Raw genomic sequence first — 17500 nt, 5'->3', positions numbered from 1 at the left:
CATGCGTCATTGTTGACGCAAGAAAATACGCAATTACATATCTATCGCTCATTACGCGCAGAAATATACACGGAGAGAGGCGCGAGATCTTTCGCGACAACCCGCTGCTACCACCAAATCCGTCCGTATGGCTGAAACCCAGGATAACGTCCAACGTCGTATAAAAATACGTTCCGCGTGCGACGACGTGCGATAAAAAAAGTGACGCTCGGAGTGTAAAAAGATTGTCACCGGTCCGTCACTCTTCTTATCTTGTAGGCGTAAAAGTGGTCGGAACGTGTCACACGACGGTGTCGCGTGCGCCTGATCGCACACTTATCGCGTAGCGCGTATTGTTAGTACACAAACAGACGACACAGCAGGGAATCGCGCGCCACTCTCTCTCTCTCTCTCTCTCTCTCTCTCTCTCTCTCTCTCTCTCTCTCTCTCTCTCTCTCTCTCTCTCTCTCTCTCTTTCTCTCTCTCTCCCTGTTCTCGCTCCGTAGCGCAAACGTTATCGCAAGCAAACATACGCAACTTGCGTACACGCGGCGCCAACCAAATCAATTCGCCGCGGTGACTACGGGCTACATACCTTGTTGATTTAAACGTACGGAGCTCGCACTAAGTGAAACGTGTCGGCTTGGCGATGTGTTTAAGCGTACATTCGTCGCATCGCATGTTCAACACACCAGCAGCGTACGTACTGTACGAGCGCGGAAGCTCGAACGGAACAGCCGGTACGCGGAGCCGCGAGACGCGTTCGCACGTCTCGATATAGACGGCCGGCCTGCACGCGAACCAATCGGACGCCGAGTCGCAAAGGGCGGGGATGTGGCGTGATCCTCGGTGACGTCACGGTCGCCCGCGATCGATAAGTAACGCGCGCGAACTTCGCGTTGAACTTCGCACCGACGCGACGCCGATGCACCGACGATCGATGCACCCTTCGTGGATTCACACGAACGCACTCGCGCGATCGCGATCCGTGTTTATCCTCTCTCCGTGAACGTCGAGCGTCGGGTGACAGTCGCGTCGCGAGGGAAAAAGGATCTTTAGCAGTCGCTAAGCCCGGCCCGTAAACAAACTTTCGCCGTAGTGTAACGTCCCGCACTCTCGCGGTCTGAATCATACATTCGTCGTCGAGCTGGGACACTGCTTTACCGACTGCGCCGCCGTGTATCAATCGTACGTCGTTCTTTTACTGTTACGAAATGTTATCAGAAATATAACGCTAGGATCCCACCGCGGATCCCACTCGACGTCCAAAAACGAGGTCCAAAAACCGGGCCACGAGCAGACATGACAGGCGCTCCGGATGCCGAAATGTGTACTTTTCGTCAAATGGAGGGAAGTGTATTCTTCCCGCCAACTGCCAACTGCAATATTGACGATGGGAGGACGCCGTGGACAATGGCCCCGAATATCGAGAGACATCGCGCGTTCAATCGCACTCCCGCAAGTTGGTCATCACACTAAAACGATCGCCCGTCACTCGTTACGGCACTCCCGACGCTCGTCGTACGCGAATTCCGCCTTCGACTGGCAGAAAGATGCGACCGACACGGAGCGAGCGCGAGCCGTGTCGAACGTTGGGAAAACGGTATGAAACTGCCGCGATAGGTCACGTGATACCGAGTGTACAGATCCCTTAGGTTTTAAGGGTCTAAAAGACGAAAACATAAACGGTAACTGTTTACGTTATACCTGTGATTTGTTTACTGCTTACTGTCTTATTGCTTAAGTTTTTCCATGCAGCATCCGCATGGTACATAGTATTCTATGTTGATTTATTCGCTACTTCGTCTTATTATTTCTTGCCGTTTACGTAATAACGTAAACGGCAAGAAATAATAAGACGAAGTAGCGAATAAATCAACAAATCAACCAATCATAGATGAAACGTAAGCGGTGACTTCTACGTTCTCTATTATGATTGGTCAGTTTGCTTATGGTTGTGTCGAAATTCTTGACTCTGATTGGTCGATTCGTTTACTGCTTAATTTTACCGTTTAGGTTTTGTGCTGCGATCCTCATTCTATGTCACAGTGAACTCTATAAATATGCCAAATTTCAATCTATCGTTTGTTTGAATACCTCAGATAATAAAATGATCTAGTGCATTTATATGTCGGATTAGTAAGTAAATGAAGCATTAGGAAGTAAGTGGAGCGTTAGAAGGGATAAATGGAGCGTTCCGATTGGTCGGCGGCTCGCCGACTAATCGGAACGCCGATGGCGTATCGACAGTTGTAAGCACTGCGATCGTCATTCACTTACGAAGCGGATAAATATGGCGTGCAGATTCGAAAACCTGGTCCGTATTACCGTCCGACTTTTTGGCTCATCCAAGGTAATTTCTACACACGGTTCATCGCCAGGAGTGTCGAAAACAAATTTCGCGTTATCCTGATGAAATATCCGTAAGTCGCAACCGAAACACTTCATGATACGGGCAATCGCGAATATTGAGTGAAGCATCGTACAACCATTATATCCGTTTCGTAGCCATTTGGAGTGTAGCTTGCTATCCCTCGTTTTTCAGGCTTGTCGAAAGAGTTTCGATCGCGAATCATCGTTGAAGTTGCCGGAGATCAATTTCGCACGCTCATCGCGACGGGACATCGGTAATAAACCGCCAAAAGTGAACGTTTCGCGAAACGAACTGACTCGGGAATTCCAAGCATCGAGTGAACGTTGCAATCATTGCGTTCGTTCAGAATATGGGAGTCGCTACTCTTCGTATTTTCAAGCGAATTTCGGAAATCATCGTCGCCGGGAATGCTGAAAGTGAGTTTCGCGCTCATGTCGCGACGGACGATCATAGGAAAGTCGCTGAAAGTGAATCGTCTCGTGAGATGAACCGTTGGAGTACTGAGCGAAGTTTGGCACATTCGACGCTTCGAGAATCGCAATCGTCCGCATCAAAGCGACAGCTCACGACGCCACCACACTGAGAGTTTCGGAAGCTGCGCAGTATTTCTCGTGCATTTAGCTCACGTTGAAAGTGAGTCTCGCGCGCGAATTATGTCGCCGGCAGTATCGAGAGTAAATTTCGTGAGAATAAATTTCCGTCGTCGTAACGAAACGTCGCTAAATAATCGCCGCGAGTGAATATCTCGCGAAATAACTCGTCGGAGAGGCCGAGCAAAATGCCGCGCACTCGTCGTGTCGATTAACGTTACAATAATTTGAACTCAAATGGTTGCCCTTCCGCCTGAGGAAAACTGTTTGTGCGCGAAATATCATCGGGAGTGCCGAAAGTGAGTTTTGCGCGAAAAATATCGTCGGGAGTGCCGAAGATAAATTTCACGCGTAAAATATCATCGGGAGTGTCGAAAATGAGTTTTTATTGTGAAAAGACAATATTAATCCTTTGAAGCATATCCTGTTACGGACGGGACGGTTCATGATGACTGCAGAGTTACAGGTTCTGAGAGCTTTCGACCCGAAGGAGAAGTGGGTGAGTTTCAATGTTGATTGTTAGAATTGTTAGAACATAAACTGCAGATGTGGCTTTCTTTCGTCAAGTTTTATTTGTAAGTTGAAATCAAACGTAGCTCGGCCAATTTCTCCAGGACATGAGAGAAAGAATGTACCTGGAGCTGAGATAAAAACAAAAATAGTTTGTGAAATCTGGAAAGTATTGTTACATTCCATAGGAGAGATTAGATATTAATTAAAAATTCTGTCATTATCCACTCACGTTACTTAAGTAAATCAAAAATATTTGCATTTGCTACAACTGATGTGTTTCTATGGCAAATAGTAAGTAAACAGACAAAGTAGCATGAGGAATAATATATGTTCAAACTCCAGAAAAACACGATCTGTTTTATTGCTTCAGGAAGGGGTGAATGAATATAACTTAATCAAATTAAATACTTGTACACAGTACAATGAATATTACATCTTATAGATAGAGTTAGAAGAAATTCAAAGTGTTTTTTTTTTTTTTCATCGTAAGAGACAATAATAAGGCAACTTTATTTTAAACTTACAAGTTTCTTTCACACGCAACTTTTCTATCTGATACCTGAGGTATCCTGTATAAGAATGAGATCAAGTTCAATACGAATCTCAGCCAATTAGAAAATTGCAGATCACTTCATTAAATTCGTAGTACCTTTTGCAACTTGAACATCATTGATTCATCTTACATACTTGTAAAAAATTACTACATTCAAATATATATATAGATATATATATATAGAATCGAGTGCCAAATAATACTGATGCACAACATACCAAATGTATAATCGATATTTTCTGAAATATATTCGATTGTGTGATATTTCAAGTATATTTACTTACTAACATAATAAACACAATTATTATATATCAAAATATTCGCACTAATCTCGAATATATTTCTCAAAGTTTTGACTATTAAGTTTTGACTATTATGTTTCCAAGTGCACAGTAGAGTCAAACATATTGCAGACTGTACTAACACGATGATACAATATGTACTTGATCCCGTTCTTAATCATGTATCAAATAACAAGAAAAAAAAGATAATGGGCTGTGCAGAATCGGATAACGCGATTTGGAATGAATCACTTTGCAGCGAGAGGCACGTGTGCGCGCAGTAATATTTGTACTGGCATGATTAACATTTAAACTTTATTAAAACCAACAACAGTAACAAGAGCAACAACAACAACGTCGATACGGCCTCGTAATGGAAGCCGTACTCCCCACTCTGTCTCGCTTTTTCCTTTCTTATTGCAAATTATCAACTTGCTTTCGTCTCATGTCTCTTTCTCTTTTTCTCTCTCTCTCTCTCTCTCTCTCTCTCTCTCTCTCTCTCTCTCTCTCTCTCTCTCTCTCTCTCTACTTTTCTTTCTTTTTCCCTATCTCTATCTCTCTCGCACTATCACTCTCGCCGACCATCAGTAGTTCAAACGAGCATTTCAGTGCGATCGTCAATCTGAGCGAGCGAGCGCCTGGAGACCTGCGACATTAGTAACATTTGCACATGAACACAAAACACACACATGGGACGAGTCAGATTCATGACAATGACGATGAGAACGATGGGACGATGTGCTCTCTCGCGTCTCTATCACTGATGCTCGCGACACAACGACACAACAGTACAAACATTGCAATCCCTGGTGGTCCGTGCACTATATAAAAGAACCCATATCGGCCATCAGGACGCTGCTACGATCGCTAAAAGCAATGCAAGGAGACAAGCGAGCAGGAGCATAGAGTACGTCGTTATCGTGGCACAAGTTATGATGTTAGTGACACAAGACCGCGCGTCCTCAACATAGCGGGACGATTTACGATCATGCTCGCACACTGTGCGCTCACCTTCGCAGCTCTCCTTGCGCACGCCGCGTCGCGTTTCCGTGACTCCGCTCGGCAGCACCATCACCTCTTCCTGGTCGCGTTCCCGCTCCTGCCTCAAGTCGTCGGCGATGAGACTGATCTTACGAACAAGGCTCTTATCCTGCTTCTCGTCCTCGCTGATGGTAGTCACCGATGTTACGTTGTGAATACCCTTCTCTTCCTTGTCCTCCTCCTCCTCCTCCTCCTCCTGCTCCTCCTCCTCCTCTTTCTGATGACGTTCTTGCTCTTTCCTCAGAACGTCGATGATGAGGTTGATTTTGCGAATAGGACTATCACCCTCGTGTTCGTCCGTGTTGGAGACAGTTGTCGATGTTGTATCGCGAACACTAGTGTCGATTTTCCTATCGCGTGCTATTCCTAGATCCTCGATCTCTCGTTCGTGCTCGCATAGACTGGCCGCGGCCAGTTGCAGGTCGCGGACGGCTCTGGACAGGTCCAGCTCCACGTCGGCAGTGAGAATGTTGTCCTGTTCGAAGTTTGAGTCGGAGCTGATTCCTTGGTCCCCTTCGTTGCTGGTGAAAGAATCGCGTTTGGAAAGTACGCGGGCCTCCTCAAGTCTCGGGGAGACGACGGTGGCAGGTTGAAGGTGAACGTCGCACGCGTCATCCGGACTGTAAGCAGTGGAGCTGCGTGTGCTAACGCTGCGGTTCTCAATTTCGGAAACATCGCGCGAGGTCAACGAATTCTTGCGCATGGAGAACCGACGACTGTCACGCATATGGTCGGCCACGCTGCCAAAAGCCGCTGCGATCAACTTCACGTTCTCGTCCGCCACGCGAAGATAGAAATCAAGGTTGCCAGTTGACGTTGGCTCCGCCGAGTCCGCGGTTGAACTCGTCGTGTTCTCAACTGTGCTGCGCTTGTCGTGAGTACACACGGCACGCTGACACCCGGAGTAATGATCAGCGGAAGACCGCGCGCGGCTACCTGTGGAGAGTTCGTCGACCTCGCGCTTAATGTCGCGCGATTTATTATCGGCCGGCGCAACAGTGGCGACGGCTTGGTCCGTATTCGGCAACTCATCGTCGCCTTTAATCAGGTTAACCAGGTCTTGGCAGAGGCGGCTGTACGCACTAAAGTCCGCTTCAGTGCTGTGGTTGCTGTTGGCGTTAGAGGTGTTGGAATCCGGGCGCAGGTACTCGTGCCAAAACTCGTCACCCAAGGCGCCCTTGGGAGACAGCATGACATCGGATATCTCCGCGATGCTCGGTTCCTTCCTGGGACTTTCTCGTGTCGTCGTTGTCGTCATTTCCGGAGATATGTCGTAAACGTCAGATAGCTTCTTCCGGTACGTGGCCGCCGTTGGGTGATTACCGTTAATATCGGTGCCGACACTTCTCTCTCTCCGCCTGTGCACGTCATTATCGGACAGTTCACCGTCGCTCACCACGCGTCTGAGATATCCCGCTCGCTCCGACGCCGCGGCCGAACTCCTTGCAACATCCTGAATCTCGTCCTTGATAGCGTCCAAGCTAGGCTCACGTCGCAGATGAATCCGGTCGTGATTGATCAGCCCGTACAGATTGGCCGACAACGACCTAACGACGGCTCGCTTTTTCCTCACTCCGGCCGCTGGATCGGCCTTGCTCTCTACCGCGCCGTTCCGCGCCGCGCCCGCGTCCTTCCTCAGAGCCCTGTAAGCCAAGTCATCTGTGACCACGTCAGGCTCGCACTGCGGTATGTACGGCGAGCGCGGCTGTTCCGATTTCGTCGGCGTCGTGTGCAGGTAATCGCTCTCCGTAGCCGCGGACACTGGTCCCAGCGGGATCCCAAATGGCGGCTGCGGGTCGATCACTCTGAGAGTATTGTTCGCGTGATTAATACTGCGGAAGACCATGTCGTCGCGGGTGACGTCCGGTTCGTCGCGGCGACCGGTCGAGTAGCTGACGTTCGGCGACGCGCGCTTCAAATCATCGTCCTCCGGGTCTCTGCGCGACAGCACGGGCGAGGCCATGAGGTAGCTGATGTTCGACAGGGCGGATTGCCCGGCGATGTCCGACAACGACGTGGGTCTCTCCTTGGGGTGCATTCGGCGGTAGGCCATGTCGTCCTTCGTTCGGTCTGGAGAGTCTGGGCTAATCACAGCCGCCGCGTCCAGTTCGCTTCTACCTCGTTTCAGGCTGAATTCCTCCATGCTTCGGCGTTCAGCGCGGTCCAGGAGGTCCTCGTCGCCGAGACGGAGGCTGTTGTAGATCGCCTCCAGCTCGGACAGAGCCTCCTCGAGATTTTTCGAGCTCCTGCGTCTCTCCAGCTCTTCGGCTGGTGTCATTCGCCGGTTTTCTTCCTTGCGCTTCTCGATGTTGTTCTTATCGGCCTCGCGTTTCGGGACGATGGCGTGTGAAGCTGCACGGTCGCAAGGAGACCTCCTGGATGACCAATCGGTCGTCGACACCACGGGCACGGAATATGATCTCGGAGTAGAGATTTCGCGGTTCCTCGACTCGCAGATGTTCACCGAGGTATTATTGGTAGCGACGCATGCGCTAAAATTCACGTCGTTCAGGTGATCGTTGCGAATGTTCCTACGCCGGCACTTCGTCAGCTCGGTCTCCTTGCGGAGGGACTCGTTCGCGCAGTGTTGGCTAGAGTTGTACCTGTTATTTACATACTCCAACGAATTGCAGACTTTCATCCGGGGCTTCGGTATCATCGGATTCTCCAGCTCGTTCGCGTCGTACCGTTGGACCATTTCGTCCTCGTTGTTCAGGCTGTACGACCGAAAGTTCCGCCAATCCGGCAATCTCGACAAACCGTTGGCGACGTTCGACGTTGCCCTGCCGTCACCTCGCTCATAGCAACTCGACACGTTCTGTTGGTGTCTGTTGGTCGGACAAGAGTTGTACCCGTAACCGAACACCCGGTAACGTGGATCCCTCGGCGGCGGCTCAGGTGGCTCATTGTCTTGGTTGATGACCAATCGGCGCTCGACAGCGCGGTCGAACGGCTCCGTACAGTGAGCGACATTCTTCACGGGATAAGTGAAGAAGTTGCCACCCTGACAACGGTCCACGTACGCGTCCGCGCCGACACTTGACGAGATCTTTCCATAAGTGTTATTCTGATTCATGTCTGTGACGTATTGGCCGGCGGAATATCTCCTGAAGTCGTTGAAGGACCCGACCTCAGGATCGGGCAGACCCACGTCGATTCGCGAGAGGCTCTCCACGGAGGACCTCTGAAGCAACGGATGCGCGCGATTGCTCGAGGATTTCGGAACAGGAATCGCACGACGTGGATGCACAGGTGGCCGGCAGGATCCGTTCACGTCGGCGTAAACGGCGCGTTGTTGTTGCTGCTCGTCATCCGCCGGGTATTCCGAGGTAATTCTCTTGTGCGGCGGGTCGTTTAATGTTTCGCCGCTGCCGTTGCCGTCGTCCCTCGACAAACGCTTGATGTAACGCTCCGTACGGGCGGCTCGCGTCTTCCTGTTGCACATGTTGTTCCGCTGGCCGTTGTGCGTGCCATCTGCGCCGTGGAATCGGTTGAGCGAGCCGTTGGACCGCCGACAGTCCTCGTCGGAGCTGCTGTCGGCGCACAGGTTGTCCCTCTTCGCCTCAGCTCGCGCCTTCAGCTTGTTCTTCCGCGTCTTCTTGCCCAAACCGTCCAGTGAGCCGTCGCTGCTACGAGAATGCAGCGAGTCGCGGCGCAACTGCGACTGCGGAGAGCTCGCCGAGTGACGGACGTTATTCTCGGCCTTCGTCCGCTTGTCGTCATGCTCCGGATTGTTCTCTATCGAGTGCAAAACGACACCGTCGGTCTGCCTGTTGAGCTTGGTCGGTTTCCTCGGTGTTCTCTTGCAGTAGACGATCTCTTCGTCGTTGGACGAACTGTCGTAGTCCCTTATCGAGGATATCCGTCGCAGAATTCCGCCTATAGACCACTTCTTGTCCTTCTTCTTGTCCGATGCGCCAGACACGGCGTCGCAAACTGGTAAACGTCGCGTCGGAGGCAGGAGTCCGTCCATCCTCAGCATATCTTTCTTCCGCAGTCCCTTTTTCTCCATCATGGGTATCACTGGTACGCTTTAAAAATAAAGTATCTGGAAGGAAGTGAACAAAGTATTTCAGCATCTTTATTTTAACTTAAGACGCTTTGTTTATCTTATCATTTACTTGCAACAAAGTGATGTGCAACAAACAATGTTAGGATCAAGTGTCCCGGGCACAAAACGTATTAATTCTCAAAATCATTCCGAATGTGTCCAAGATGTCCTGGAGAAAGTTCAAGAACGTCTTCAGTGTATCGCGTTCGTTATACCTCTCTGAAACTAGCAAGATCAAATCGGCAAAATCAAACCGCACTTATTTGTAAAATCTATAATTATAGATTTTAATATCATTCAATATTACCTCGCACATTTTCTGTAATCAGAATCGTAATCGGTTCTATTAATAAGGAATACTTTGCTCTAAAGTCTAATGTAATTGAATTTAGTAAGGGTTTGTCTCCACAAAATTAAATGCAAATATTAAATTTTACTTGATGATACAAATTTTGTTTTTTTCGTAACTTCATCTTTGTTTTCGTTTTTAATTTTTTTCGTTGTGGTCCTGTTAACTTCATATGAAATTAATGACACCACGGTTTTTATTTTTTTTTCAAAACAGCGCAGGATACAAAATTTAAATTAATAGTATGAATGGTATAAATTGGTACAAAACAGGTACTAAACAATCCAATAGGTACGGTTTGATCTTTCCGACTTGGTCTCGCTAGCTTCAGACAGGTGTAATGAACGATTAATTTTGCAAATATATTCGCTGAATATATTTGCAAAATTAATAACGCGTTCAGTGCTCCCCAGTATTGTTTTCTAATTGGCTATATTTGGCGCACAGATTATTTTCAATCCCACCTCTGATCCCATCATCACTCTATCAAGCGTTTCTCCCAAAATCGTCCCGTGGTACGTTATCGGGAGACAAAAGACCTTGCTCACACGCTCGTCGCGCATGTCGAAAAAATCGCTCGCTCTCGGTGGAGGAAAAGGCACATTGGAATCTCCCGATAGAACACTCCACACCTCAATATGTTCGTCTCGATTTATAAATACACGACTAGACATCGCACTAACCTCGTCCGCTTGCGCGGCAACGATGTCGAAATCCACGCGAGACGATCGCCTCCTCCGCGGCGAGCCGCTGCCGAACTGCGAATAATGAGTCACGGAACACCAGACTCACGATCATTGAGCCTCGACAAGGCTGCAGCTGCTGTGAGAGCACGGCGCGAGGTTCAGCCAGGTCAGTGCTCGTCGTTGTCGTTGTCGCCGTCCCCGTCGTCGTCGCCGTCGTCGTCGTCGTGCTGCGGCCAGTCGATAAGCATGATAAGACGCAATCGCGACCACCACCTTGTGTACTCTCTCGTCGTCCTTCGGCGCTCTCGCCGACGTCAGACACGAGAGGATCTTGACAGCTTGTGGCTTCGTGGAACAACGTCGATATATACGTGCAACGGACGAATCCGCCTGAATCCGCGCGCGACCCCGAAGCCTCTCGCTGCTCCAGTTTCACTGATTCGGCAGCTCTCTCAAAGCCCGCGAGGAGGCCCGAGTGACCTCGAAACGTCCATCTCTCTCTTTCTTAGGCAGGGCCGCATGAACTAGATATTCGACGCGCGAAAACGGCACGCACGGCCATTACCACTCGGAGACGTCGCGCGTGTTGCCTTCGTTACACTACGACTTGCTGCAGACGTTCCTGCAAGAAAAGCGAAACGATTCGTCCTCGAGAACCCCACCCATGCCTTCTCCTCTTTCCCTCTCTCTCTCGCGCGCTCTCTCTCTCTCTCTCTCTCTCTCTCTCTCCCTCTCTCTCTCTCTCTCCCCTCTCTCCCCCCTCTCGTTTCTTTCCTTCGTTGCACGTCTCGTTCGTTCTCTCGCTCGCTCCCAGTACGACTTGGCGCAAAAGGCACCCACACGCTACCACGTGCTCTCTCGTACTGGCGCACAAAATCGACTGCTGTAATGGTACCTCGTGGGCAGGTAGATATACTTAGCGTTACCGTATCTTACCCCTTCCACTCGCTATAGCTTGAACCTCGATAAGCCAGGAACGCGACGAAGCCGACCGGCGCCCCTGGCTTCGAGACTTTCAAGCGTTTTCGCGGCTTGGCTGCTACAAAATCGGGTCTTTTAATTGCGATAATATGTAATACACGACTTATCTTAATTGACGCTCGACAGCGTTGTTTCGCGTACTCGGTGGAGGTGAGTGGGTGATAACGAGTCAACAAGGGATGATAAAGAGTGAACATGTACAACAGGCGTGAGTGTTAAGCTTTTTCGTTTATTGAAAATATCTCTGTAAAACGTGTGTATATTGTGGCCGGGCGAGGTAAGCCGACAATACCGAATCTTCGACAACGAAATGAAATTCGGGTAGCAAACGAAGAGATACGGTGAAGACATTGAAAACAATTTAGTCGATCGTATTTAGTATCTACATAAGTAAAGGACGAATCAACGATGCATTCGCTTACTTTTTAATCTTATTATTAATTATATTATGTATAACAAAGCGGTAACAACTTGTTAATTGTAACTATTATGATAATAATTGTTTACTTTATATAATTACAATAATGTAATGTAAGGATCGTTAACTAATCGATAACAAACGAATCGTATCCTCCTCCTTTTACTCTTTCTCTCTCTCTCGCTCTCGCTCTCGCTCCCGCTCTCTCTCTCGCTCTCTCTCTCTCTCTCTTTCTCTCCCTCTCTCTCTCTCTCTCTCTCTCTCTCTCTTTCTGTTCTTCTTATTCCTCTTCATCATCCGCTGCTGCTTCATCTTTATCGTATCTTCGCCCCCATCGTTTTCTCGTCTTTGTCGCTTTCCGTTTTGATCCGAATATCGATCATTAGCGTAAATCGTGTTATTACTTTTTTTTTCTTTTTCATTCGTCTCTCCCTCGTTTTTTTGTATTAATTATTTAACAACAGTTTTTTTGTATCCTCTTATTATTTGCTCTTTAATTTAATAATCGTAGTAAACATATATAGTAATTATTTATAATATATTGTGCAAATAACTCATAGTTTTCTTTTATTATTTTATTTTGTTAAGTAGTAATGAATGTCATATTCAACGGAGGAGCTTCTCTCTGTGTATCCTCATGTTTCCTCACGTGTCTCTCGGCCTGCGCGCGAGCGCATCCACCACACACACAGCCTACACACACGCGTATGTGTGTGTGTGGACACGTACGTGTCACAAGCACCGAATCCGCGTGTCCGCACGAACACGCGCGAGCGCGCGCGAGCTCGCACACACACACACATACACACACACGTACGCAGAATTTTTTTTGTTTAAATGGACAATCCTTCGCGCGTTTTATTTTTTTGGAATTTCGACAACTAGCTCGTTATAATTGGATTCTTAGCACGTTGTCTACTTAGCTTCACCCATGGCAGTTGCTTGTTCATTTTTACTGGCCGACAGGCTCCGGTAGCTTTACGATGCTTTAGCCCAACTCTAGAATTTTTGTTTCATATTTATCTTCATTTTTTTTTTATTTCATTAATATCATTATTTATTATCTGACGACGTAGAATTAATGATTCGAGAGTATCGAGACACTACAAAGCCTTTTTTTTGGTTGCTATCCGTTTAAGAAAATTTCCGTGCATTTACGATTAGTTAACTTAGTTCTCTTTTATATAATGCATTTTTATATAACGGCAGTATCGTCCTCCGAGAAAGTACGTTAAATCTCGTCTTACCTCGCTTAACGAAGGAAAGCCCTATTATTTTTTTCTTGTTATATATCTTACAGCCGTCGTCGCGCAAAAAGCTAGTAATTTTAATGTACATTTTGGAAAAAACTAATGAAAATCAACGAAGCACACCGCGCACACTCTTCCATCCCCCTCCCCCTTCGTGACTTTGTCCTTGTCGTTGTCCATGTCGTCATCGTCGTCATCGTCGTCGTCGTTGTCGTCGTCGTCCTCATCGTCGTCGTCCTCTTAACCACCCTCGTCGTTGCAACGTGTCGATCATACGGACGCGTTTTTCGACTCGTGTAAAAACACTTTCCTCCCGCGATTTTACCCGCGATTTTAGCGTGCTCCTCGGGCAATCCTCGCGAGACGACGCGTAACGCTTGAGGACGGACGAAATGTTAATCGGCGCCTGGATGAACACGTCGCGATCAAATCGCTGGGAGGGCTGGAGGGGGGGGGGCGGGGAAGTCGTCGATGAACGCGCGGGGCGTCGTAACGTTCCATCCGGCGACGAATCGACGTGTAGCGCCGGGACGCGGGCTCTTCAAGGCGGTCACTCGCTCTCGGTATTACAGTTCATATTAACGATCATCTCGAACGAAAGCCCACCGAGATGTGAACGCGAGCTTTCCGAGATTTCCCTCGATTTATCGCGTCTCCGGCGAATTACGTCTCGGAGGAATCCTTCGAGAATCCAAAGCGCTCGGGAGCGCTCCACACGCGGACCACGACGCAGCCATCTAGAGTGTTTAGTTGGAGCTTTATCGCGCGGGCTGTAATTATTACGTGAATTGAACGCCCACGAGAACGAGAATCTTAGCCGGTAGTTTGAGCGGGAGTCGCGTGACGTGAATCTCATCCCCTTACGCGCGCCGCGACGGTTCACCGCGGATGGTGAAGCAAAGTGCGCAAAAATAGAAGAGATCGCTTGCCCGTCCCGTCTCGCCGTCGAACGTGGCGATGATTCATTTTTTTTCCTCTCCATCCTCCGCTCCGGATGACTCATTCTCGAGATGATCTCGCGCGTACAAGAGGCGAGCCGCGCGAGGCTCGCCTTTAGCGGCGCGTCACTCCGTCCCCGGCTCGCCCCCGCGGGGAAGAACGATGCACTCGCGGTGCAAGTCGTCAAGGAGGCGTTTCCGGAGCCGTCGACCAGCCGTCCCGTTTATAAAAGCCCATCGGCGGTCGAATTCACACGGGTACACGAGAGCGGGATCGCAGCGGGTGCCCGCGCGAGCCGATCGAAGGACAGCTGCTATCGCGCGAAACTCCGCGCGAACTTTGCGCGCGCGCGCGCGCGCGCGGCACGCCTAATTGTCGTTGCGTCGATCTATTGTTCATCGATATGAAAGACGTCTCGTCGAATATGAAATGCGAAATAACGTCGGCGCGTACTCGCGCGCGCGTGCGCGACTGCCTCGAGTCACGCAGCCCGTGCGCCGCCCTCGTCGTCGCTCTCTTCGTCGCTCCCGCGCGATTACGCGATCGACCCGCTTGACGATCGCCCGACGAGCGTGAGTATCGAAAATATATGTGTGTATACATTATTGATCACGCGTACAGGAGGATGGATTTGATTATTGCCGAATTATCTGCACGCGTTACAACACGGGAGAGGAGTCCAAACTCCAAAGAGCAGGGGGGGCGGGGAGGGGGTCTCAGAGGTACGGGACAGTGAGCCGGACGGACCATCGGATAATACGTGGTATGTATTTCGATATATAAGAACGATCGACGATTATATCCCCAGGTCGTCTTCGACTCCTTCTGCGCGCGTCTTCGTCATCGTCGTCATCATCAGTCGCGCTTTCGGCACCGCGACTCGGCGGCTCCGCGAGGGACAACGTCGAGCGAGAGTGAGCCGTGCGAGACCTCGACATCGTCTGCGAGAAACGCGAGACGAAATTTTGCCCCGAACGATCGAGTAAACGAACGGACAAACGAACGTACGAGCGAGAAGCTGCTGCGTGCAAACGCATATATGTACAGCTATTCCGTCGGAGAGCTATTTTTGCGGAGGTGCGCGATATAAAAAATACTTTCTCGCACCCGCAGCCGAGACGACGCACAGAGAGCGAAAGCAACGTGAATAATCCCGTGAAGCGAAACGTTTATGCGTGTCGCTCGGCGAAAGAGGACAATTTCAGAGACGGGCGTCTTGCCAATTGAAGAGCTCAAGTCTCGAGAAGGCGCGCGAAACTTCTCTCCCTCTCCCTCCCTTCTTTTCTGCCTATCTATACTGTCTATCTATCCTATCTATCCATCTATCCATCATTCTCGCTCTATCCGATGAGATGGATCGCTTGCGTTACATTTTTTGCCACCGCGCCGCACCAATTCCTCCGGGTGTCGGTCGGGTTTGTTGCCAATCAAGCGTTCAATCGCCTCGAACTTTGCCTTGAACTAGCATCGATGCGTCCGCTGAACACATTCATTGTTCTCGTTATCGTCGTCCTCGGTCGTTCTTCTTCTTTGACCCTTGCCGCCGAGCCGAGTTAACCAGACTCATTGTTCGCGTTCTCGACCAGCGAGAACGCGGTCTCTCCCTCCGTCCCGCCCCTCAGAGGTTGTCGTCGTCGTCGTTGTCATCGTCATCGTCACCCTCCCACACGCGTCGACTTCCTGTCGCCGCCTCTGGATGAGCCGACAACAACAGCTCGCCACTTCCTCATGTCGTCGTTGTCCCTCTCGGTCCGCGCGCGCGCGCGCGTCCTTCTCTCTTTCTTTCTCATACATTTTTCCTCTTTCTCTCCCTTTCTCTCGCTCTCTCGCTTTCTCTACTCTACTCTCTCTCTCTCTCTCTCTCTCTCTCTCTCTCTCTCTCTCTCTCTCTCTCTCTCTCTCTCTCTCTCTCTCTTCACGTCTCTTTCCGCCGCTCTGCCAACCTTCCAAGTCGCGGATGTAGACGTAGAAAAATAACGATCGCGCAATCCGCATTGACACACACACGTGCGCACATTCGTCTCTTATGTTTCTTTTTGTCTTCTTGTAATCTCACCGCCGCGTGACTGCGATAACGCTCTTAATTCGACGACGGAATGTTATTACGGTCGTGTACGTGCCGGGAACCGAGACCGCGTCGTGACGTTGTCTTCCGACCGACATTTCAGGGGAAAGGATAGCTACGCTCGAAGAAAAATGCAAATTCTAGAAAACGGACGTATCACCGCAGCGCCATGATTTTCTCTTTCTTCTTACGCATATTCGTTTACTTTTTGACTTTCAATCCGAGAATCTACGAGACGTGAATCGCTTCTCCGCGGGGAATTCGTTCGAATTTTCGTTCGGACACTTGACACTTGTCTGTCGTGTGTACGCGCGAACGAATCGCGTCGCTCGAAACGCGACTCAGAAACGAGACGACTCCGCTTTTGTCTCATTAGAACCATTCTCGATCGAGACGAGTCGTTTTAGCGTGTCGTTCTTATCGGCGTGCAAATTAATCCCGATGCCGGATCTCACGCGAGCGTGTCGGTAAATACGACGGCGCAGCTGACGTATGTGTATACGCGTATGCAATTTCGCGATCAAGTGAGTCTGCGCGAGTGTCTCGTCATTTGAGAGCAACGAATTTCAACGTCCCTCTGGAAGAGGCTCTCCCGCGCGCGCATAGGATCAGGATCGCGAGCGAAACGCTCTTCCAAGACGCGTGTCGTCGGAGAACGCTGCGTTCTCTGTAATTATTCTTAGAATAGCAATTTTGCTCGAGCGACTAATAAAATGTCAGAGAAAGAAAGACGGGCGCTTTGTGTTTCTGTCTCATCCTGCACGTACAATAACCGCCTTACTGTAGTTATATATATATATATATTTTTTTTTTAATATATATATATATATATGTATGTATGTATGTATAACGTATCTTACAAACGTGGCTGTTAGCATAATTAGCAATGTCGTCATCGTCGTCACGCGTTATAATAAACTCGGATCACCGTGTATAAATCGTCTGACAGAAGTTCTTCGATTTGCTGTGGTGATCTGCGTGTAGGTTGCACGGAGGCGAAAATGATCGGTCGCTTCGTGTCGTGAATCGCGACGACGACTGCACTAACGCTCGGATGACGGAAGGAACACAAGGTGTATGCTGGTGTGCCGTCTGCAGACTGTAGCGAGAAAGACGGTCGTACCGAGCGAATTGGGATTCTATGCCCGAAACGCTCAACGACGACGATGGGGAGAGCCTGTGTGGATGCCCATGCGACGGGAGCGGATCTTTCTTTCTTTTTCTCTCGAAAAGAGAGACAGAGAGAGAGAGAGAGAGAGAGAGAGAGAGAGAGAGAGAGAGAGAGAGAGAGGATAAGAAAGAGAGAGAGAGAGGGGGGAGGGGGGAAGGGAGGGAGGGAGAGAGAGAGAGAGAGAGAGAGAGAGAGAGAGGGTCGTTCTTAATTTAAAACGAACGCATTCCTTCCGTCACGTCGTAACGCCGAGTCAAGA

General features: G+C 49.4%; 2 protein-coding genes across 5 annotated transcripts in view; both read right to left on the bottom strand.

Annotated features, from left to right (window-relative positions):
- Positions 1 to 921, bottom strand: part of Acsl (Acyl-CoA synthetase long-chain) — a 22688-nt gene extending 21767 nt beyond the window's left edge. The window contains exon 1 of one of the 2 annotated variants that reach the window (XM_011137655.3): positions 575 to 921. The gene's annotated coding sequence lies outside the window, so the exon portion shown is untranslated. The remainder of the gene's footprint in view (positions 1 to 574) is intronic. The other variant, XM_011137653.3, reaches the window with a different exon arrangement.
- A 3883-nt stretch (positions 922 to 4804) lies between these two features.
- Positions 4805 to 11118, bottom strand: LOC105181104 (uncharacterized). Of its 3 annotated transcripts, XM_019840457.2 has the most exons (3): positions 10415 to 11118; positions 5302 to 9379; positions 4805 to 4936 (listed from the first exon to the last, which is right to left on the bottom strand). In XM_019840457.2, exons 2-3 carry the CDS (start codon positions 9344 to 9346, stop codon positions 4908 to 4910), a joined length of 4074 nt encoding a protein of 1357 aa, XP_019696016.1. In that variant the 5' UTR covers positions 9347 to 9379; positions 10415 to 11118; the 3' UTR covers positions 4805 to 4907. The 3 variants fall into 3 exon arrangements, with proteins under 3 accessions (XP_019696016.1, XP_011135953.1, XP_025152407.1); XM_011137651.3 differs by having other exon boundaries at positions 4805 to 9379; XM_025296622.1 differs by having other exon boundaries at positions 4805 to 9362.
- Positions 11119 to 17500: the final 6382 nt, after the last annotated feature.

The sequence above is a fragment of the Harpegnathos saltator genome, unplaced genomic scaffold (genome assembly GCF_003227715.2).
Source record: "Harpegnathos saltator strain DR-91 unplaced genomic scaffold, Hsal_v8.6 scaffold15, whole genome shotgun sequence".
Taxonomy (NCBI): domain Eukaryota; kingdom Metazoa; phylum Arthropoda; class Insecta; order Hymenoptera; family Formicidae; genus Harpegnathos; species Harpegnathos saltator.
The sequence above is the reverse complement of the archived record's forward strand: the minus strand, read 5'-3'. Positions and strand labels throughout refer to the sequence as shown.

What these genes read in the sequence shown, in the direction of transcription:
- LOC105181104 (XM_011137651.3), bottom strand. Translation starts at nt 9,346, where the DNA reads ATGATGGAGAAAAAGGGACTGCGGAAGAAAGATATGCTGAGGATGGAC.